Below are 23,221 nucleotides of genomic sequence, written 5' to 3' on the forward strand. Positions count from 1 at the left end.
AGTGCTCTAACTATAATGGGGACTGAGCAAGGATCCTGGCACACACATATATATATATTTTAACCGGTAGGCCTAACGCGGTGCCCCCTCCCCCTAGCCCACTTCTCAAGCTTCAACCTCAGCCACACCCACATGCTAAGGACCATCCGGGAGCGGGAGGGAGGGGGTGCGGGTGGTAGTGGGGGCGTGTGTGTGCGCGCGTGCGTGCTTGTGCATACGAGAGGCAGAGACAGAGACAGAGACTGAGACAAAAAGAGACTAGCAGAGAGGGAGAGAGAGAGAGGGAGGGAGAGAGTGCGCGCCAGAGAGAGAGAGAGAGAGAGAGAGAGAAGAGGAAAGAGACAAGGACAGAAAAAGGGAGGGAGGGAGGAAGAGAGAGGCACAGAGAGAGAAAGGAGGAAACGGAGCTGTTGGCCTCGGTGAGGAAAACTACTGGAGAGATAATGCAGGGAGCTCCTGCTGGAAGACTCAGGGAGAAGATCCCAGAACTTACCCTAAGACCGTTGAGGGAGTGGGGGAGTGCCTTTGCAGGGCCTGGTTTTGGGGTCATCAGGCAGTAACGGTTACTGCATAGGCGTTGTCACTGAGCCAGAGCCATTTAACCCGCCCCAGGTGGCTGGAGACCAGGCTTAAGACACCCCACAACTATGACATTCAGAATGGTTAGGGGAGCCCAAGGCTGCAGACAAGGGAAGGAGGGGCACGTGAGGGCTGGGTCCCTGCCTTCCCCCCGCCACTCCGCTGTCACTCATTACCCCAGCAGTCGCCCAGGGGGCGGGCCCCGGAGAGGTGGGGTTGGGGGGAGGGTAATCTTGGCAAGCGCCTGCTGCATGGCGTAGGTAGGGACTGTTGGGGGGGGCGGACGCTGGGGGGCTGAACACGAGTGGGAAGCGAAGAGAGACACGGGGAGGGGGAGGGGACCGGGAACCATTTGAATGAGAGGAGGGGATCACGGGTAGAGTGGGCTCCAGGAGGTAGGGCGGGCACGGGTGTGACGGGGGTTGGGAAGGGGGAGAAGACTCTTGAGCCAGGTAAGAGAAGCAGGTGCGTAGATCTATTTTTTGTGGGTTAGTGTACTCGGTCATTCCATGGAGAGGGGGTGCCGCCTTTCCCGAGGGCCGGCTTCAAAGCTCCAGAGGCTATCTTTTCCTCCTCAACTAACGGGGCCCCAGGCGGGGGCTCAAGCTCCATCTCCAGCGACTAGGCTCCACTCCGCAATTTCCAGGCGGCCCCTGGGCTGGGAGTCTCGCGCCGGGGGCCGGCGCTGTCTCGCGAGCCCCCTCCACGAGCCAGCCAATGGGGTTGGTTGCTGGCGCCGCCCGCCCGCCTGGTGCAGAGCGCTGGGCGCTGTGAACGGCGCTGCCATTTAAAGGGGCCGCGACCCCTGTCCCGGCTGCTAGGGAGGGAGGTGGAGAACGAGCGCGGGGCCGTCGCTGTCTGCAGTTCTAGGCTTGTAGCCGTTACACTAACCCTGCCGCAGGTAGGGGTCGGGCCTCATCAAGCCGAACCGAACCTGCAGGCGGGATCTCGCAGTAGCCAGGAGGCGGGGGGGGGGCTCTAGGGAGAGATCGTAGCTCCAAAATGTCTTCCTGTAAATGCCTGAGGTGGGGGGTGGGCAACTGGAGAGGGAGGACTAGGGGAGCAATAGAAATGGGGTCGGGGCTGAGGAAGTGGGCGACCCTGAAAGGTAACTGGGGGGGAGGGGTTAAGAAGGGCAGTTTGTGGGGGCGAAGGAAGGGCTGAGGGAGGACCTTGCTACGCGGGGAGGGGGGGTGGGGCTAGACAGGGTGGGTAAGACTGGGGGGCTCCAGGAGAGAGGGGAGGAGATAGGAACTGAGACCGCGGGGGTGGGAAAGGCTCTCGGTGGCTGCGGTCCTAGGAGACTCTAAGGGGGCGTTCAGCCCGAGTTCCCCGGGGGGGAGTGAAAGGTAAGGGGGGAGGGGAACTTGGAGTTGCAGATGGGGTGGCGGGGGCAGGCGGGAGGGTGGAACGACGGACTGCCCGGCGAGTGTGGGCACAGGGCCAGGGCGGGGAACGCCTCTCCCCACAGGGGGCGCTGTATTGGGGGGGGGAGTGGTCATTCGGACTAAAGCCTGTGGAAATGCTTGTCGGTTGTGGTGGGGGCTGTTCAAGAGAAATCCAAGTGGATGATGGGGTGTGTCCCAGAACCTATATAAGAAGGCATTCTGGCGAAGACCACCTCTTCTGCCCCCTCTTCTACCCCTAATCTACAGCCCATATCCAGTCATCCTCATGGACCCCAGTGATTTCCCCAGCCCGTTTGACCCATTGACCCTGCCAGAGAAGCCCCTGGCTGGAGACCTTCCAGTAGACATGGAATTTGGAGAGGACCTACTGGAATCCCAGACTGCCCCAACTCGAGGATGGGCACCCCCTGGCCCTTCTCCATCCTCAGGAGCCCTGGACCTGCTTGATACCCCTGCTGGCCTGGAAAAAGACCCTGGAGTCCTGGATGGAGCCACTGAGCTGCTGGGGCTGGGGGGGCTGCTCTATAAAGCCCCCTCTCCCCCAGAGGTGGACCATGGTCCTGAGGGGACCCTTGCATGGGATGCAGGAGATCAGACCCTAGAGCCTGGACCAGGGGGCCAGACCGCTGAGGTGGTACCACCTGAGGCGGGGTCTGGGGCAAATCCCTCTTCACCAGAGGGGCTACTAGAGCCATTGGCTCCAGATTCGCCGATAACACTGCAGTCCCCCCATGTTGAAGAGGAGGAGACCACCAACATAGCTACAGGGAGAAGGGGCTCCCCTGGGCAGGAGGAGGAGCTTCCCCAAGGGCAGCCACAGAGCCCAAATGGTCCCCCCAGCCCTTCAGTGGGAGAGACTCTGGGGGATGGAATCAACAATTCTCAAACCAAACCTGGGGGCCCTAGCCCTCCTGCACACCCTTCCTTGCCAGGTAGGTTGTCTAATCAGCTGGAGAATCCAGGATGGTGAGAGGGATGGGGTAAGGAGGGATGGTTGTGTGTTTGGATAAGACATAGGGGAGGAGGATATATAGAGAAAGAGTTGGGAATTTGGAAGGGAGGATTTGGGGGGTGTGGCAAAGATGAAGGAAGGTAAGGGTGGAGAGGCAGCTCAGTGGCTGTGGGAGAGGAATAGGGGTGAGGTTTCAGGGGGTGGGTTGGGAAGAGTGGATTTGTTGGGAGAGGTTCCCCCCCCTTTTTTTAACCCCAGTGGGCTGTTGGTGCCAGCATCCTTCCTTCAGAATTTGGAGAGGATGCCAGGCTTCTTGGTGCTAAGGTCTTTCCAGCTATTTTGTTCCAGAAGAGAGTGGGGTTTCTGGGTTTGATGAATGATAACTGGATCCTGGAGCCACCAACAATATAGCGATTTAGGGGGAATGGTAGAAACACAGGGCCTGGAATTGTGCCTCTGATGGGGGAGGCACAGCCCGGGCTTGAGGGGCTCTCTTTTCTCCCCTGTTCTGCCTCTCCCAGCTTGTGACCAGTGGCTTGGGGCTTACAGAACCACCTGAGTCCAGGGGAACCTATCCATATGTCAATGCTTCCTTTTCCCCTTGCTACCTTTGGGTGGTTGCATTTGGTTTTGTATGTGAGCTAGAAGTCCTCTGATGGAAGGCATGTGTTATCTGCATTTCCTTAACTCTCAATGATTGGAACAGGAGGGTGGGAAGGCTAGGATTTTTTTTTTTTTAATGGAGAATAGCTGCTCCCCTTAGTGCAGAGCTCGAGGTAACCCTCAGGGGCCCCAAGAAGCCACAAGCACTTGAGTTTTCCCTTTCAGTTTTGAGTAAGCCCTTCCCCAGGAATGGAGGTAGAGGTTGGGCCAGGGAGGGGGCGGTGAGGGCAGGCTCAAGATTTAGGCTGTTTTCTGCTTCCTTTGCAGGAGATGGCCTGACTGGGAAGGCGAGTGAGAAGCCGCCTGAGCGGGTGAGGGGGAGGGAGGGGATTGGAAGGAGTCTGGTTCCCCCTGTAGCTCTGGGAAGGACAGACCCTTCATTTTCCCTCCCAGATGTTGTTCTGTGGAGGGTGTGTGTGAGGAGAGTTAGGAGGAGGGCGGGAGCTCTTGTGTCTCCTGCTTCTGAAGGAGAAAGTCCAGCCCCCTTTTCTTCCCTCCTCCTAAGGGCTGGGCCAAGGGTCCCTACTCTCCCTTCCCCCTCCCACCTCTGTACCCCCCCCACCCTGCACTAGTGCAGCAGGCCCTTTAGCCTGCCCCTGGTGTCAGCTTTCCTCCCTCCGCTGTTTCCAAGGTACAGAAGAGAAGCGAGCGCGTTAGAAGAGTGGAGCCTCCGAAACCTGAGGTTGTGGATTCCACTGAGAGCAGTGAGTAGGACTTGAGGAAGTGTGACCGAGTGGGATGTGGCTGGCCACGGATCTCCTGCACCCTGCAGAGTGTGAAGTGCCTGTTTCTGCTGTGGGTTGGCATGGGAACCAGGGGCAGTGGGGGAAATTGAAAACAACAGCAGTGAGAATGGAGTTTCCTATTTCAGCTGTGCCATCCCTGTCCTGAGTCTTCTCACTTGGAGCCCTCCCGTGCCCTCTCTAGGCGATTATGGAGTGACTGAGGGAGAGTGACACCAGTGGCTTAAGATACCAGTATACTAGGGGTGGGGGTGGAAAGGCAGGAACCAGGGGGATGGGGATCCTCCCCACCCTCTCCCGCCGTCACACCAGGGGATCCAGTATCTGCTGAGCTACCTGATGGGTTCAGAGGATGGCTGGAGACCTGGTCCGGTCCAGTTGCCTCTGTTCACTGCCCCTTTCCCCACTTCCTCAGTTCCAGTGTCAGATGAGGATTCTGATGCCATGGTAGATGACCCCAACGATGAGGACTTTGTGCCATTCCGGCCCCGGCGGTCCCCTCGCATGTCCCTCCGCTCGAGTGTGGCCCAAAGGGCTGGGCGCTCCGCAGTGGGCACCAAGATGACCTGTGCGCATTGCCGGACGCCACTGCAGAAGGGGCAGACTGCCTACCAGCGCAAGGGGCTGCCCCAGCTCTTCTGCTCTTCATCCTGTCTCACCACTTTCTCTAAGAAGCCTTCGGGCAAAAAGACCTGTACCTTCTGCAAGAAGTACGTGAAGGTCTCCAGGTGCTGGGAGGGCATGGAGCAGGCTGGGAATAATGGCTGAGACAGAAACCGTCTTGGCAAGCACCTAGTGGAGCAGAACTGGGAGCCAGGAAGGTGAGGGAGGGGGCCTGAGTAGAGTAAGAGTAGTCAGGGGGCCCGTGGTCACTGGTCCCCGGTCCCCGAGGATGGGGGGCGGTGGGAGCTGGTGAAAGGAGAGGGTAGTGCTGAGTGAATATCTGAACCTGTTTCACCCCCCACCCCCACCCCCTCCAGGGAGATCTGGAACACCAAGGACTCGGTTGTGGCCCAGACTGGTTCAGGAGGCTCCTTCCACGAGTTTTGCACATCCGTCTGTCTGTCCCTGTATGAGGCCCAGCAGCAGCGCCCAATCCCCCAGTCCGGGGATCCCGCCGATGCCACTCGCTGCAGCATATGCCAGAAGACCGGAGAGGTGAGGAAGCTCGATGGGGGCTGGATTTGCAGAGCCTGGCTGGCCCTGAGCTGCCCCTGCACTCCTGGGGCTGCAGGGGCCAGGCCCTGTGGAAGAGGGGAGTGTGTGGTGGGGGAGAGGCAGCCACCGTGAGGGAGCATATTCAAGGATAGAGCTTCTCCAGGATGTACGCAGCCGGCCTTCCTTGCCTCCCAGGACCTCACCATCAAGTCGGCAGCCCGATGTGCAGGTTGGGGGGTCCCTGGGCCCACTGTCTGCTGTGAAGGTCTAGGGTGAGGCGGGGTGGGCCGTCCTTGCTCCAGGGTGGGTGGTGGTGCCCAGGCCTCTGCTCATGGTGTGCGTGTGTATACACGGCAGGTCCTGCACGAGGTCAGCAACGGCAGCGTGGTACACCGGCTCTGCAGCGATTCATGCTTCTCCAAATTCCGGGCCAACAAGGGACTGAAAACCAACTGTTGCGACCAGTGCGGGGCTTACATCTACACCAAGACCGGGAGCCCTGGCCCTGAGCTCCTCTTCCACGAGGGCCAACAAAAGCGGTTCTGCAACACAACCTGCTTGGGGGCGTACAAGAAGGTGGGGCCGAGGGAGTAGTGCATTAGAGGGCTGTGGAAGGGGGTGCGGTGCCCGGGTGATGAATAAAGGTGCCTGATGGGGTCGAGGGTCGGGAGGAATAAAACAAATAAAGGGGGTTTCAATTGTATCTGTTATGTTTTATTTTTGAAGCTGGCTGGTGGATACACAGGTCTTTGTTAATATCACCATCTCTACTTTTTTTGTATGCCTGAAATCTTTCATGTTTTAAACAATTTAACAAATAAAAGTGAAGGGACAAATCCAGCCTCAGCCTCTCCTTCCCCATCCTCACAGAAAAACACACGTGTGTACCCCTGTGTCTGGTGCAAGACCCTGTGTAAGAACTTTGAGATGCTATCACATGTGGATCGTAATGGCAAGACCAGCTTGTTCTGTTCCCTGTGCTGTACCACCTCTTACAAAGTGAAGCAGGCAGGGCTCACTGGTAGGTGCAAAGCCCTCTTCTCTGAGACCCCTGCTGGCCTTCCTTCTACCTCCCATACTCCCCTCTTCCAAAGTAACCCCTGCCGCCCGACCTCAGCCCCGGCCACGTCTTCCCATCTTCCCGTGGGTTTCCTGTTCCGCCTCTGCACTGCCTTACACCTTCTGTGTGCTCTCTCTGTCTCTCTCTTGCGCGTATTCTTTGTCTCTCTCTCTGTCTCTCTGTCTCTTTCTCTCTCCCTTTCTCTCTGTGCCCCAGGCCCTCCCCGACCCTGCAGCTTCTGCCGCCGCAGCCTCTCTGACCCCTGTTACTACAACAAGGTTGATCGCACAGTCTACCAATTCTGCAGCCCGAGCTGCTGGACCAAGTTCCAGGTACTCCCAACCCTGGACCAGGGATTAACGAAGGGTGTGGTGACAGAGAAAGGGTATGAGAGTTGGGGGTAGGTAGGCCCTGGGCCCGAGCCAAGAGCAAGCCTGACTCCCCACCCCCAACCCCCCCGCCGCTGCCAACACCACGCACCTCCCTTACTTGTCTTCCTTCCCTCCAGCGCACAAGCCCTGAGGGGGGCATTCACCTGAGCTGTCACTACTGCCACAGCCTCTTCAGTGGCAAGCCTGAGGTCTTGGATTGGCAGGTAAGACCCCCGCCCCCACCACTGTCCTGCTGCACAACCGAGCAGACAGCGGACGGACAGAAGTTTGCCTGAGGGGCTCTGGTCGCTGGGCCGTGGCCACCACTGGATATCACAGCTCTGTCCTCCCACCCTGTGCCCTCATCTCAGGACCAGGTATTCCAGTTCTGCTGCCGGGACTGCTGCGAGGACTTCAAGCGGCTTCGGGGGGTGGTATCCCAGTGCGAGCACTGCCGGCAGGAGAAACTCCTGCACGAGAAGCTTCGATTCAGTGGGGTGGAGAAAAGCTTCTGCAGTGAAGGTAAGGAGGCAGCTGAGGGGCAGGAGGCCTGTACCTCACCACCCTAGAGGCCGGCAGGGAAGGCCGGAGGGCTGTGGGGCGAGAGCCTTGGGCTCCTCCGAAGGCTTCGGGCCCCAGAAGCTGTTGGGGCTTTTACTCGGACGCCCTCGAAGAGATCGGCGCTCGCAAGCCCCCGTGTCCATCTCTGTGTCTCCAGACTCTTCCCTCTTGCCCTCTCCCCAGGCTGCGTGCTGCTGTACAAACAGGACTTCACGAAGAAGCTGGGGCTGTGCTGTATCACTTGTACTTACTGCTCCCAGACCTGCCAGCGTGGGGTCACCGAGCAGCTGGACGGCAGCACCTGGGACTTCTGTAGCGAGGACTGCAAGAGCAAGTACTTGCTGTGGTACTGTAAGGTGAGGGGCACAGCATGGCACGTTGTGGGGGCACCATGTTGGGGGTGCTGCTGCACTGACTGCAGGGCTGTGGCCGATGTCTGGGGAGGGGGCTCTGGCTGGCCCAGGCTCCCAGTGGAATAGAGCCCAGGGCTTGTCCCCAGGGCAGAGGGCCCAGCACTGTTTTAGGGAGGTGGGGCTGACCCTCCTCTGGTCGACCCCCTCAGGCTGCCCGGTGCCACGCCTGTAAGCGTCAGGGGAAGCTGCTGGAGACCATTCACTGGCGTGGGCAGATCCGCCATTTCTGCAACCAACAGTGTCTGCTGCGTTTTTACAGTCAGCAGAACCAACCCAATCTGGACACCCAGAGTGGGCCTGAGAGCCTCCTGAACAGTAAGTCCCAGGCGGGGCAGTGGGGGGTGGGTGCCCACTCCATGAGAACCTGCCCAGACTCTTCTAACCCCAGGCCCAGTGTCTCCCTTCTCGCGCTCTGGTTTTCACCTCCACCTAGGCCAGAGCTCCTGGCGCCGTGTTCCCCTGCAGCTTCCGGGCCCGTGCAAGGACTAGGGGGAGCCTTGTTTAAAGGTTCTCCGAGTTTGAGTCCTCTGCAATTCTATGGAGGATGTATTTTTAGCGAAGGAGCACCTTCCCAATGGGGCAGGCTTAGTGGGGGGCTGTGGGGGCTGTGGTTAGTTTTCTGAGAAGAGGGGTTGTCTGCGTAAGCTCTGCCTTTAGTGAGACTGAAGACTACTGTTTCTAGAATGTCCCCTCAGCCCCTCCACTATTGCAGGGGTCACAGGCTTCTGAGGGCCATTTGCATGGAGGGTCTCAAAGTGTGGGTTCTTGGGGAAACTATTTTTTGATCTTCTTGGCAGCTGAGAGCAAAGTCTTCTTGGCCCCAGTCACTGGGGCCTAGAGAAGACGAGATCTGGGGTGGTGAGGAGAGGATAGTCTAAATAGGCCATTTGCATTTAGCACCCCTCTTAACGGAGCTCTCCTGGGACAGGGACGAGGAAAACAGAGAGCAGTTCCTCAGATGAGAGCATTCATTTGTTTGATCTCTAGGTCAGTCTCCTGAGTCAAAGCCCCAGACACCGTCTCAAACCAAAGTGGAGAACAGCAATACAGTGAAGACCCCAGAGGAAAATGGGAATCTGGGAAAGGTCAGGGCCGAAGCCAGAGGGATGGATGGTCTCAGAACGGGGGCTCTGGTATGTTGGCGGCACGAATGTTCCTTTGTCTCTGCAGATCCCTGCAAAGACCCGATCGGCTCCCACTGCTTCCACCCCTCCTCCGCCCCCACCGCCCCCAGCAACACCCCGCAAAAACAAAGCTGCCATGTGTAAACCACTGATGCAGAATCGGGGGGTCTCCTGCAAGGTGGAGATGAAGTCCAAAGGAAGTCAAACAGGTGAGCTGGGGTACCTAGATATCCGGGGCTACGTTCCCTAGTCCAGGCCTCTAGCTATGCGCTCTGGAGCTGGACCAGGGGGTTTTGAGGCAGCTTATGTAGCATGGGCATGTTTGTCGTGGAACTGGAGAATTGTCTCTCAGCCTTTGGTGCAGGCATGGGTTTATGACACCAAGCGTGCATCAAAGCCTTTGGGGGTGATGAGTAAGTGTCCGACCCCAGGCCAGACATGACCAATCTCAGAGTGGGGGCTCTGAGAAGACCCCTTTCTTACCGGCAGAAGAGTGGAAGCCACAGGTTATTGTGCTACCCATCCCAGTGCCCATCTTTGTGCCAGTGCCTATGCATCTGTATTGCCAGAAAGTCCCGGTGCCTTTCTCCATGCCCATCCCGGTGAGTTTCACGGCCCTTCCTACTGCGGCCTCCTCTACCCTCTCAGGACTGAGACCCACCCTCCCCCTCACCAGCTGTCCCTCACCCGGGCTGCTCCACTTCTTGGTGTCTAGTTGGGACTTGTGCCTCCAGGTGCCTGTGCCCATGTTCCTGCCCACCACCTTGGAGAGCACAGACAAGATTGTGGAGACCATCGAGGAGCTGAAGGTGAAGATCCCTTCCAACCCCTTGGAAGCTGACATCCTGGCTATGGCCGAAATGATTGCCGAGGCTGAGGAGTTAGACAAGGCCTCATCTGACCTTTGTGGTATGCCACAGACAGTGATGTGGGACACAGGGTGCAACCCACCTGTCTTGGCCCTGGGGGGTGGAGCGTGGTGATCTTGGTGCCTTGGCAGGACTGGGGAGTAGTTGGGGTCAGGCCCTAGGCAGAAGTGTTGGTTACCTTTTCTGCTTCCCAGATCTTGTGAGCAACCAGAGTGCAGAGGGGCTTCTGGAAGACTGCGACCTGTTTGGGCCAGCTCGAGATGATGTACTGGCCATGGCTGTGAAGATGGCCAATGTCCTAGATGAGCCTGGGCAAGATTTGGAGGCTGACTTCCCCAAGAGTGAGTAGGATGCAAAGTGTGTCCAGGGAGTCCAGGAGGACCCTTCGTGCCATCAGGCGAGGAGTGACCCTCGTGGCCTGAGCATGACCCTAAGCAGTGCTCCTTGGGACCCTATGACAGAAGGCTCACACAGGGACCAGTGCCAGAGATCCCAGGATAGGCGCACTATTTTACGGCTGTGTCTTGTTTGTTTTTTCCAATCACGGCAAAAAAGCGTGACCTGAGATTTACCATCTTACCCGCGTTTAAGTACATAGTTCCATAGTTTTGTAAGCATTCACATTGTTGGGAGCTTTGGTGTCGGTGTGCCTCTGAGTGTGTTCTCGGTACAGCTTTGCTGGTTCCTACTGTGTATGTTGAAGCCATGTGGGAGGCTCACCTCCTATGCATGTGGCCAAGTAGGAGGGGTAGGGTAGGAGCGTTACCCGGTTGAGATCTGAAAACATTGGTTTCTTCTTCCTTTCTGCTCTTAACAGATCCTTTGGACATTAACCCCAGTGTAGACTTCCTTTTTGATTGCGGCCTGGTAGGCCCCGAGGACGTGTCTACTGAACAAGACCTTCCCCGCACCATGAGGAAGGTGAGGGCTAGGGTGCTGAACCCACAGCAGAGGGAGGGGGCCCAAGGGACTCGGGGGAGTGTCTTGTAACCAAGCCAGCAGCCTTGGCTTCCAGCAGTTTGACTTCCCTGCCCTCCTGTCTCTCCCATGGTGAGTCCTGAGACGCAACCAAACTTTCTCTGTCCTGGGTTCATGAGATCATTAGGGCTGTTTCTGGGGCTCTGAGCTCTGGCCGCTTGCTGTGTTCTGATGTCAGTCCCCTGGTTCTGCGGCAGTCAGCATTATCCCGCCTAGCTTCCGTGGTGCCCCTGGCCTTGCCCCAGCCATGCCTCTCCTTTCTCTCCCCTTCCAGGGTCAAAAGCGGCTGGTGCTTTCGGAGAGCTGTTCCCGGGACTCCATGAGCAGCCAGCCTAGCTGTACTGGGCTCAACTATTCATATGGTGTCAATGCTTGGAAGTGCTGGGTGCAGTCAAAATATGCCAATGGAGAAACGAGCAAGGGGGATGAGCTGCGTTTTGGCCGTAGGTTGGGACGGAGGGAGGGTACCCTCTAAGGAGGAGAGTGGGGAGAGGGAGAGGAGGAGGAAGAGGGCCAGGGCTGTGATTCAGCTTAGGATGTGAAGGATGTGATGGTGTCTGGGAGTGATAAGGCTGTGATCACCGAGGTGTATCCTGTGAAGATGGGGAGGAGCTGCCTAGGTTTCAAGGCTGAGGGCTTTTTTTTTTTTTTTTGGTGATGGGTGGGTTTGTGCTAGAGCTAGATGTGACTGAGGGATGAAGGGATTAACAATGGAGTGAAATGAAATTCTCCGCATGGAGTATTATTAATCCCATCCACCTTTACTGCACATCTCTGCAGCCAAACCGATGCGCATCAAGGAGGATATTCTGGCTTGCTCTGCTGCCGAACTCAACTACGGCCTGGCCCAGTTTGTGAGAGAAATCACTCGACCCAACGGTGAACGATACGAACCCGACAGTATCTACTATCTGTGTCTTGGCATCCAACAGGTACCCCTTGCACGCTGCCTCACTGGCCATCACCCTCGGCAGAGCAGGCAGGGTCCCACCAGAAATGGTCCTGTCCTGCTCACTGTGCCCCACCCTGTCTTGTACCCTGAGCAGGTCCCCTCAGCAATTCTCAGACCCTTCTAAGAAGGGAAGGGTGGGTGGACCTGGGTTCCTTGAGTGTTGGGGGTGGTTAGTTCCCACAGGGAGAGGTCGGCCATGTGTCATGTGATGAGGGGGGCTGTGTTGGTGAGGAGCCAGCTATGACACATCTCTTCCAAAACGCCCTCCTCTTCTAGCAAGGTCCCAGCACCTCGGAGTGGTGGGCATCCCTGGGGAAGAGCACCCGGGGTCACATAACCCAGCAGCTGTTTCCCACTGCCTCCTCATTACCAAGGTCAACAAGCCTGGGGCCTTTGGCATCATGTCTTTCCTTTAGAGCCTAAAATATAGCACTTTTTAAAAAAGATTTTATTTATTTATTTGACAGAGGGAGAGAGAGCACAAGCAAGGGGAGCAGCAGAGGGAGAGGGAGAAGCAGACTCCCCACTGAGCAGGGACTTCCCCCGTCCGCCCCCCGATACAGAGTTCTATCCTAGGACCCTAGGATTATGATCTGAGGTGAAGGCAGATGCTTCACTGACTGAGCCACCCAGGTGCCCCAGAGTCTAGCTTTTTTATGTGCGTTTGGTTTTCTTTCTTTAGTACTTGCTGGAAAATAACCGAATGGTGAACATCTTCACGGACCTTTACTACCTGACTTTCGTTCAAGAACTCAACAAGTCTCTGAGTACCTGGCAGCCCACGCTCCTCCCCAACAGTAAGGGACGGGGACTTAGCAGTCCCTCTGCCCTTTCCTCCAGTCTTTCAATGCGCCATTCCAAGAGTTCTGGGCACTTTGGTCTACTGCTCTTCACCAAGACTCAGAGGGCAGGAGTTACAGACCTGGGGCCTCATGGTTCAGAGCTAGGGTCCCGGGTCCCCGTCCTTGAACCTGACTTAGGTCTGACGAGCTGTCTCTGGGTCTGAGGAAGGTGGTCTGGGTTTGGTCGGTAAGTACGGAAAGAAAAGAAGACACTAGGGGACTCCCTGAGGTTTACATCTGCCTGCTTGTAACTTGAGGGTGGCAAGAGAAGCTTCAAATGCAGGTGGAAACCATAAAAAAAAAAAAATTCTGGTTTGGTGTGCCTGGGTGGCTCAGTTGGTTGGGTGTCTGACTTTTTTTTTAAGATTTTATTTGTTTATTTGGGGGGGCAGGGGGAGAGAATGGGGAGAAGGGCAGGGGAGAGAGACAGAGAAGCAGACTCCTTGCTCCCAGGATCCCAGGATTGTGATCTGATTCTTAACTGACTGAGCCACCCAGCCACCTCCCCCTACTGTCTGACTCTTCATCTCAGCTCAGGTCCTATCTCAGGGTTTTGAGTTCAAGCCCCCCATGCTAGGCTCCACGCTGGGTGCACAGCCTACTTAAAAACCAAACCCAACCCAGCCCCACCGTCTACTCTGGCAGAGCGCCAGGGCTTCATCTGTGGTGGGTGCTTCCCTGAACGGGGACGGTGCCAGACATGCTTGTGAGCAGGACATCCGGGGATCAGAGGTGGTCGGGTGTGGGCAGGCGATCCCCTCTGACTGGCATCTTCTTCCCAACCGTTGCAGATACGGTATTCTCCCGGGTGGAGGAAGAGCACCTCTGGGAGTGTAAGCAGCTGGGGGTCTACTCGCCCTTCGTCCTCCTCAATACTCTCATGTTCTTCAACACGAAGTTTTTTGGGCTACAGACAGCCGAGGAGCACATGCAGCTCTCCTTCACCAATGTGGTGCGGCAGTCCCGCAAGTGTACCACCCCTCGGGGCACCACCAAGGTGGTGAGCATCCGCTACTATGCCCCAGTCCGCCAGAGAAAAGGGCGAGGTACGAGGCTGCCCCCCACTCTTATCTTTACCCCTTCTGCTTGCCTCACCACTGGCCCGGCCCTCTCCTCCGCTTCCCCACCCCCCCATGCCCGTGCTGGCAAAGCAGGTGTGGACATCTGGCCAGTGGCTCTCGCATCCGTGGGAGGTCATCCAGCTGCCTGTGTCCTAACTCATCTCATTTCCAGGCAGTTTCCTTTTTTTAGGGGGTGGCGGACAGGTAGGAAGCCATTGGGTGTGCTTGGCTGTGGGGGAGAGTTGACGCCCGTGGAAGGGAGACTCTCTCTGGCTCCTTGCTCGTGGGCATGACAGAAACCACACCTTGCTTTCCGCTCTAGGTCCTGGAGTCCTGGCCCCTCTGCGTGCAGTTGCTGAGGTCACTGCCCTGGGCCCAAGCCTCCCCCTGGATTCATGTCCCAGGGGCCGGGACTGTGGTCATTTCTCTGTCCTGGAAGGCCAGCCCAGCCTTGCAGAGTCAGGCCTGTTTTGGAGCATGTGCACATCACTTCTGAGATTACTTCTTTAGGAAATATGTTTGGGGGAGATCATAAAAAGAGGTTTTGGCGGTGAGAACCAGGGAGGCCTGCAGAGCGACACCCCCCACACACATGCACACAGGACATTTGCTTGTCACCAGCTCTCCTTCTGCCTTTATTTCCCTCTGAGACTACACTTGGCATCCGGAGGCCTTCTGTGCCCTGGACCGTGCTTTTGGAAGGTGGTTCATGAGCACTGTGCTTTTAACCACTCTGGGCCATTTGCCTCTTCCACAGACACGGGGCCTGGGAAACGGAAGAGAGAAGACGAAGCCCCTATCTTAGAGCAGCGTGAAAACCGCATGAATCCCCTCCGCTGCCCGGTCAAGTTCTACGAATTCTATCTCTCCAAATGGTGAGTTGGAGGCTATGCAGGAATGACGTTAGCATGGGGACCCCAGGGGTCTTCTTTGCCCCACATTGATCTCTCTCCTCCCCCCCCCCCCCCCGCCGCCCCTCTGCCACCTTCCCCCCCTCCCACTCCCCTTCCCCATCATTGCAGTCCCGAAAGCCTCCGGACTCGCAACGATGTCTTCTACCTGCAACCCGAGCGGTCCTGCATCGCGGAGTCCCCTCTCTGGTATTCTGTCATCCCCATGGACCGCAGCATGTTGGAGAGTATGCTCAATCGTATTCTGGCTGTGCGCGAGATTTATGAGGAGCTGGGTCGTCCTGGGGAGGAAGACCTGGACTGAGCCTGCGTGCCAGCTGTGTCTGTCTCTCACACCGACACCTGGCCTGGGGTCGTGTCCCGCAGGGCGCCTGGCCCGGGAACCAATGCTACTCATTTGAAAGGGCCCTTGACTGCCCTCCTCCGTCCCCTGCCTTCCCTAGGAACCCCTGGCTTTTACCTCCTTCCATTACCACTTGACAGCCCCAGGGTCCCAGTCCTTTCTCCCCAGGGGCTGGGCTCCCAGTGATGGGCAAAACCCAGCGAGGCCACTGTCTTTACGCTTCACAGTAAACCCTGTTCTCCTGGGGCCAGACTCTGGATGGAGTGTTGATAGCTCTGGTGATCCTGTTGGCTTTGGGTTTCGTGACCCATCCCGCGTAGGTAAAGCTCCCCGTTCCTAGGTTCGGCCAGGGAAAGAAACCCAGCTGCCTTCTCTGCCCTGTGCTCACTCCCTTCTCTGCTCTTCCCCAGCACCATGCTGGAGGGTCTTCTACGAAAGATCTGAAAGTAATGAGGGGACCCCCTACCTATGACGTGGAACTTAGATGCTCTTCCCCTCCCGTGAGATAACTGGTGGTTGGAACCCCCTTGCCACTGTATCCCCCATTCCCACCCCTGCAAGCACCGACCCCTGGTGCTGCACGTTTGAAACCCCCCAAATGCTTTCTTTCCCTCAAAGGCAGAGAATGACTCTAAGTATGGGGAGCCGACTCCTGTCCCCTTGGTCTATGTGTTTGTCTCTCTCTGCCGTCTTAGGTTGGCATGAGCCACGGTGTCAACACGCTTAGCCCCCTTCTGGAACTGCCTCCCTCTAGTTCAATGGACAGAGTTTCCCAAGGCAAAAAACTACCTTCTGACTGGGACTGGGGCTGGGTTCCCCGCCTTTGTTCTTGCCCCATCCTAAGAGCCAGGCCAAGCCTGTAGGGGCCCCAGGTCGTGCAGGATGGGATCTGTGGTCAAAGGACAGGCGAGGAGCTGTGGGCAGGGGTCCCGCCCCCACGGCCGACAGCTCTCTTCCCCACCTTGCCTTTGTAGTTCCAGAAAACTTTTAGTGTCCAGCAAAGGGGGTGCCCAGTTCTTTCCCTGTTGGCTTTGCTGTTCCCCAGCCTCCTTTTTGTGTTTTTATAACTGTCACCAGTTTAGCCACTGTTTAAATTGTATATATTGTTCTGAGGCGCCTGGCCTGTCCCTTCCGTGAGCCATGCCCACCCTTGTGTTGTAGTGAGAAGCTGTTGTCACGACTAACCTTCTGTCTCTGGAATTGTTTGTTTCAAATAAAGAGTTAAAATTGTCTTTTGCCTTCTCTGGGGGAGGGAGAGCGGCATCTGGTGCAGCGAGGGATATAGGGGACCAGTGCCAGACAGCTTCAAAGCTCTTAAGGGGTGAAGAAGTAGGGGTGTCCTGCCCCAGTCTAGGAATCATTTTTGCTTGCCTTGCTGAAGGAATCCACTAGGAATACGGTCCTCTTTATTACAGGTTTCCAGACACTTACGGGGGGGAAAAATCAATTCAGCAGCTCTCCGTTAAGGACCTACTATGTCAAGGACCTCAGATTACATGTTTCAGAGAAGACAAAGATTAATTAGACCCAGATCCTATCCCCAGCAAGCTCCCAGGCTGCAAGGGAACCTGTGCACAGTTCTAAGACTGGCAGAGTGAAATAAATACATCCAGTACTGTGGGAGAACAGAGGAATTGTTTCCAGTTTATGGGGAGGTGTGTGCGGTAAGTTCACTGAGGGTGATGGCATTTGACCTGGGCCTCGGTAAGTGGGAGGGGTTGGGGGCCCCACCCAATCAAAGCCACAGGGAAGGGAAGTGCGGGACTGAGGTTTTCAAGTCAGGGAGTCAGGGAGAGACAGGATCCAATCTGTTGCTGTAGGGAGGAGACCACCCCGACAACACTATAAAGGATGGGAGGTGGGGGCAGGTAAGAATGGGAGCTGGTAGAGTCTGTGGGCCTTCATGCATGCAATGGGTATAAAGTAGGAAGAGAGGCTGGATTCAGATATTTCAAAGTTAAATCTGTAGGATCTGAGGGAGAGGGAGGAAGTGAGCGTGAATCCTAGGTTTCTAGCCTTGCTTCTTGGAGAGTGGTGGTTCTGTTTTTGTTTCTTTGCCGGAGAGTAGGAGTAGGACGGGGTTGGTAACAACTGGAGGTTTTGGTTATGTTGGGTTTGAGACTCTCCTGAGACACCTCTGTGCTGGAGGACACCCAAACTTGACTTTCTACTCAAAGCTCTACCACTCAGACCTGGACAGTCCTGCCTTTTTGAGCCTCACCTTAAAAATCATATCCTTGCCACAGCTTTCTCAGAGAACCATTGCAAAGGCCACACAGGAAAATGGACCCGAAATAACAGTATCAGGGCCTGGGTGGCTCAGTTGGTGAAGAATTCCACTCGATTTCGGCTCAGGTCAGGATCTCGGGGACATGAGATAGATGTTGGCCTCCACACTGGGCATGGAGCCTGCTTCAGATTCTCTCCCTCTGCCCATCCCCCCCGCAAAAAAGAGCAATATGGATGCTAGATACTACCATACACACTAGGCAGTTGGAAATATGGGTCTAAGGCTTAGAAGAGAGGTGTTTATTTTTGTTTTGTTTTATTGAGGTACACTTGACATATGGTATAGGTTTAGGGCTTATGGCTATGCTGATTTGATACATTTATATATTTATATATTGCTAATATCTCCACCCCATCACAAATTACCATCCCTTTTTTGGGGTGGGAACATTTAAGATCTACTCTCTTAGCAACTTCCTTTCTTTTTTTTTAAGATTTTATTTATTTGTCAGAGATACACAGCAAGAGAGGGAACACAAGTGGGGGTGGGGGTGGGTGGAAGAGGGAGAAGCAGGCCTCCTGCCAAGCAGGGAGCCCAATGCCAGGCCAGATCCCAGGACCCTGGGATCGTGACCTGAGCCGAAGGCACATGCTTAATGACTGAGCCACCCAGGTGTTCCTGCAACTTTCAAGTGCATAATATGATGTTGTTAACTATAGTCACCATGGTGTACATTGGATCCCCAAGAACTTATTCATCTTATAATTGGAAATTTAGAGACTTTGACCAATGGCTCCTCGTTTCCCCCACCGCCAGTCCCTGGAAACCACAGTTTCACTCTTTGTTTCTTTTGAGTTCAGCTTTTTAAGATTCTACATCTAAGTGGGATCATACAGTATATGCCTTTATCTCTGACTTCTGTTACTTAGCGTCATGCGTGAGATGTCAATTTAGAAGTGATCTACAAACAACTAGCTAGCTGAAGCTCCAGGATTGGACAAGATCATTAGAGGAGAAATTGAATTAAGAGAGAATAAGTCCCCCCCGCAAAAAAAAGGTACCTTGGAGAGTATCTCCAAATACCCAGTGTAAGGAACAGAGAGGGAATGACCAGAGAAACAGGAGGACCCCCAATCTGCCAGATGCCAAAACTGTCCTCATCCCCAGGCCAACAAGAGGTCCGTCAAATTTGCCTTCTACTCTCATCCTCACCGGGGCCTAGAGCTGTCTGGCTCCCTTCCTTCCTTCCCCTACTGGAACAGAGAAGAGTCCAATGTCATCGGTTCAACTAGATTTCTACTCTGTGCCTAGCTTTGGACTAGTCATTATGGTTATAAAGCCAAGTAAAAACTTGGGGTCTGGTCTTGAAAAATCCCTTAGTCTGATAGGGCAGGAGGACCAGGCCTGGGACTAGGGTGAGGCAATCAAGGTATCTAGGGGGCAAAATACAAGGGGGCCCTCACTGTCAGGGTCATGCAAGTACAGGGTAGGTGTCTGCAAAACACCTACCTAAACTTTGTACTCTACGGTTGCCTGGGTGGTTCAGTTGGCTGAGCCATACTGCATTTGGCTCAGGTCATGATCCTGGAGTCCTGGGATTGAGCCTCGCATTGGGTTCCCAGCTCTGTGGGGAGTCTGCTTCATCCTCTGACCTTCTCCCCTCTCATGCTCTCTTTCTCCCTCAAATAAATAAATAAATAAAATCTTAAAAAAAAAATTTTGCACTCTAGCTGCCTGCACTGGCTTAGCTTAGTCGCAACCCTGGAGAAGTTTCATGTATTAAGAAAACAACCAGGCTTATTGGGGCTCCTGGGTGGCTCAGTGGGTTAAGCCGCTGCCTTCGGCTCAGGTCATGATCTCAGGGTCCTGGGATCGAGCCCCGCATCAGGCTCTCTGCTCAGCAGGGAGCCTGCTTCCCTCTCTCTCTCTCTGCCTGCCTCTCCAACTACTTGTGATTTCTCTCTGTCAAATAAATAAATAAAATCTTTAAAAAAAAGAAAAGAAAAGAAAACAACCAGGCTTACAATGTAACTGTTGCTCCTTCTCTCCAAGGAAATCAAGAAAGCCCATAGAGGTGACCTGGGAGCTGGGTTTCCATGAAGAGTGAGCATAGTTTGTCAGGCAGAGGGGAGATGTGGGGATCAGTGTGCCCAAAAGGTATAGAGGAATTGCTGTACCTGGGTGGCGCAGTCTGTTAAGTGTTGGATTTTTGGTTTCGGCTCAGGTCATGATGTCCAGGCTCATGAGATCGAGCCCTGCATCTGGCTCCATGCTTAGCTCAGAGTCTGCTTCAGACTTTCTCTCTCTCTCCCTCTGCCCCTCCCTCCTGCTCGCTCTCTCTCAAAATAAGTAAATAATCTTAAAAAAAAAAAAAGGGTATGGAGGTGTAAGAGAACACACAGTGTCTAGGGATGGGTGATTGGGCTGCAGAAAAGGTAGAGAGGGCACAGTGAAAAGGGTGAGCAGTGGGGGCAGGTGTTGCTGGGAAAATGGGGATCAGAGTGTGAAAGGTATCGAATGCCATACTACGCCCTGCTAGGGTGACCAACTGTCTTACTTTGCCTGGGAAATTCCCGTTTCTTTCTTTTCTTTTTTTCAAAAAATTCTTTAGAATTAATCTCTAAGCTCGTTGTGGGGCTTGAACTCAGGACCCCAAGATCAAGAGACACATGCTCTACCCACTGAGCCAGCCAGGCACCTCTAGGACTCTGCCAGTTTTAGCAATGAAAAGCCAGCATCCCAGAAAACCCCTCCGTTCTGGCAAAGCAGACCAGTCATATTGTATCCTTGAAGCAGTAGAAAGCCATTGGCGGATTTTCACACAGAATCAGCAAGATTCATGCTTTAAGGGAACCCTCGCATGTCTGGATGGGGTGGAGGAGGACTGAGTCTGAGGAAGCCTGAGAGCCCAGTTACAGGGAGGCAGTGGTACAGAAATGGCTAAGCGCTTTGCTTTTGGCATCTGGCAGACAGGAGTTCTAGTTCCCAGCGCAACCCCTCCTTTCGAGCAGTGGGGCCTCAGCAAGTTACTTAACCTATGCAGACCTCAGTTTTCTTATCTGTAAAATGAGGACAATAATGGCATTAATGTAGCATGTGATGAGGATTCAAGGAGATAATGCTGAGCATTGAGATTCAAGAAGATCCTGCTGAGCCCAGCACACAGGAAACACTTAATAAATGTCAGCGCTTTTTTTAAATAAAGATTTTATTTGTCAGAGAGAGAGAGAGAGAACACAAGCAGGGGGAGCGTCAGGCTCCCTGCTGAGCAAGGAGCCCAATGGGGGGATTGATCCCAAGAGCCTGGGATAATGACCTCAGCTGAAGACAGGTGCTTAACGACTGAGCCACCCAGGTGCCCCAATAAATGTTAGTTTTTTTTTTTTTTTAAAGATTGTATTTATTTGGGACGCCTGGGTGGCTCAGTTGGTTGGACGACTGCCTTCGGCTCAGGTCATGATCCTGGAGTCCCGGGATCGAGTTCCGCATCGGACTCCCAGCTCCATGGGGAGTCTGCTTCTCTCTCTGACCTTCTCCTCGTTCATGCTCTCTCACTGTCTCTCTCTCAAGTAAATAAATAAAATCTTTAAAAAAAAAAAAGATTGTATGGGGCCCTGGGTGGCTCAGTGGGTTAAGCCGCTGCCTTCGGCTCAGGTCATGATCTTGGTGTCCTGGGATCGAGTCCCCCATCGGGCTCTCTGCTCAGAAGGGAGCCTGCTTCCTCCTCTCTCTCTCTGTCTGCCTCTCTGCCTACTTGTGATCTCTGTCAAATAAATAAATAAAATCTTTTAAAAAAAAAAAGATTGTATTTATTTGTCAGAAGGAGAGAGAGATACAGAGCACAAGCAGGGGTAGTGGCAGGCAGAGGGAGAAGCAGGCTCCCCGCTGAGCAGGGAGCCCGATGTGGGACTCGATTCTAGGACCCTGGAATCATGATCTGAGCTGAAGGCAGACACTCAACTGACTGAACCACCCAGGCATCCCTAAATATTAGCTTTAGCTTTTATCGTCCAAATGATCAGTTAGGAGATCACTACAGGGCTTGAAGGAAGGCAAGAGCACAATGGGAATGCTGAGGAGAACAGGAGAGGGGCTTGAGAAAGATTCGGGACACGTTATTTCCAAGACCTTATTTGTTGGCTGATTGTATTTTCATGTGAATGATTTTTAGTTGGCATGATTTCTCCAGAGAATCTGCATTTTCACTCTAACTGTAGAATGAAAGGCTTTGTCTCTTGAAGGGAAGCTGGAGGGAAGATGGAAAGGGCCAGGAGGACACTGCTGGAAAACAAAGTGTGCCTTTGAGGTCCCTAAGGTTAAGGCAGAGAAATGGTGGCAGTTTCAAAAGTTGATCTTGATTTAAGGGTTGGGAGTGTAGGTTTGTTTGTTTGTTTTACTTTTACTTTTTTAAAAACAGTCCCTATGTCCAATGTGAGGTTCGAAGTCACAACCTCGAGATCAAGTCACATGCTCTACTGACTGAGCCAGCCAGCCAGGAGATCCTTTTTAAATGTTATTCTGTTTTTTTAAGAGACTTTTTTAAAATTCATTTATTTGAGAGAGAACAGAAATGAAAGAGATCACAGAGGCAGAGGGAGAAGCCGACTTGCCGCTGAGCAGGGAGCCCGACAAGGGGCTCAATCACAAGACCCTAAGATCATGACCTGAGCCGAAAGCATATGCTTAAGGACCGAGTCACCCAGGTGCCCCTTAATTGTTTATTCTATTCTATTTTATTTTATTTATTTTTAAAGATTTTATTTATTTATTTGACAGAGAGACACAGCGAGAGAGGGAACACAAGCAGGGGGAGTGGGAGAGGGAGGAGCAGGCTTCCTGCTGAGCAGGGAGCCCAATGTGGGTTCGATCCCAGGACCCCAAGATCATGACCTGAGCCGAAGACAGACACTTAAGGACTGAGCCGCCCAGGTGCCCCTATTCTATTTTATTTTATTCAGGTAGGAGTTCTGAATAACTGTTTCTTGCCGTCTTCCCTGCACTCTTCAAAGTACCTTGCTTCCTGCTGATGGACAATTTCTGAACCCTGCTCTAGGCGGAGATCCCTGAAAAAAACTCCCTCTCCCTCCAGACTGCCCTTCCCTGTCTGAGCACAGGACAGCCTCTTCCTCAGCCTTCACCATTTCCCTTTCTAACCTTAGGGATCCCCCAATGCACATTTCATTTCCTAGCAGGTTAACATTTAGAGCTACCTTTATATCAAACTAAGGTCCTCCCACCCACCCCTGTATCCTGAAACACTTCCTAAGGCAAAACAGAAGGGTTACTTTGTTACAGAGGAGACAGAACAGATTTTGGATCAGAATAGACCCCTTTTCATTCTTGTTTTGCAGTTTTCACTTGCGCAACCTTTAGACTTATCACTTACCCTCTCTGAGGCTCCATTTCATATGTACAAGGAGAGAGGTACCACAGTAGCTGTCTTGCTGTTACTGAAATTATGTATGCTTAATGTAGTTCCAAATCTGGTCCTCCCTAGGTGTTCCATAAACACAGCCTTTTGATCTGCTTACATTCTTTTTTTTAAAGATTTTATTTATTTATTTGACAGAGAGAGAGAAAGAGAGCATGAGCAGGGGGAGGGAGCAGGGGAGGGAGAAGCAGGCTTCCCGCTGAGCAGGGAGCCCAATGTGGAGGCTCCATCCCAGGAGCCTGGGATCATGACCTGAGCTGAAGGCAGACGCTTAACCGACTGAGCCACCCAGGTGCCCCAATCTGCTTGCTTGCTTTCCCTTCCTCCCCTCCCTCCTTCCTTTCTTCCTTCCAAGTAGGCAGCATGCCCAGTGTGGGGCTTGAATTCATGACCCCGAGATCAAGAATCACATGCTCTACCAACTGAGCCAGCCAGGTGCCCCTACTTACATTACTTCTAAGTCTGGTAATAAAGTTTAAAGTGTCAGACTATGAATGAGACACATCCTTTTCATTGAAGCGACATTAAGAATTGAGACACTCCCCTCACAGCCACCCTCCCACATATATGT

The 23,221-nt window shown here is 54.1% G+C and overlaps 1 protein-coding gene across 6 annotated transcripts; it reads left to right on the forward strand.

Annotated features, from left to right (window-relative positions):
- The first annotated feature begins 761 nt into the window (after positions 1 to 761).
- On the forward strand, positions 762 to 16,219 carry ZMYM3 (zinc finger MYM-type containing 3). 6 transcript variants are annotated; one of them, XM_082716125.1, is made up of 25 exons: positions 762 to 839; positions 2,235 to 2,920; positions 3,871 to 3,914; positions 4,235 to 4,307; positions 4,762 to 5,056; positions 5,327 to 5,504; positions 5,862 to 6,080; positions 6,375 to 6,525; positions 6,781 to 6,896; positions 7,073 to 7,159; positions 7,307 to 7,457; positions 7,680 to 7,852; positions 8,059 to 8,224; positions 8,897 to 8,994; positions 9,080 to 9,242; positions 9,523 to 9,635; positions 9,768 to 9,942; positions 10,097 to 10,243; positions 10,720 to 10,823; positions 11,155 to 11,323; positions 11,661 to 11,812; positions 12,515 to 12,629; positions 13,466 to 13,720; positions 14,493 to 14,610; positions 14,758 to 16,219. In XM_082716125.1, exons 2-25 carry the CDS (start codon positions 2,254 to 2,256, stop codon positions 14,948 to 14,950), a joined length of 4,122 nt encoding a protein of 1,373 aa, XP_082572251.1. In that variant the 5' UTR covers positions 762 to 839; positions 2,235 to 2,253; the 3' UTR covers positions 14,951 to 16,219. The 6 variants fall into 6 exon arrangements, with proteins under 6 accessions (XP_082572251.1, XP_082572253.1, XP_082572254.1 ...); XM_082716127.1 differs by having other exon boundaries at positions 4,241 to 4,307; XM_082716126.1 differs by lacking the exon at positions 762 to 839 and adding an exon at positions 1,264 to 1,480 and having other exon boundaries at positions 4,241 to 4,307.
- The last annotated feature ends 7,002 nt before the right edge of the window (positions 16,220 to 23,221 follow it).

The sequence above is a fragment of the Mustela nivalis genome, assembly GCF_964662115.1.
Source record: "Mustela nivalis genome assembly, chromosome: X".
Classification (NCBI taxonomy): Eukaryota; Metazoa; Chordata; class Mammalia; order Carnivora; family Mustelidae; genus Mustela; species Mustela nivalis.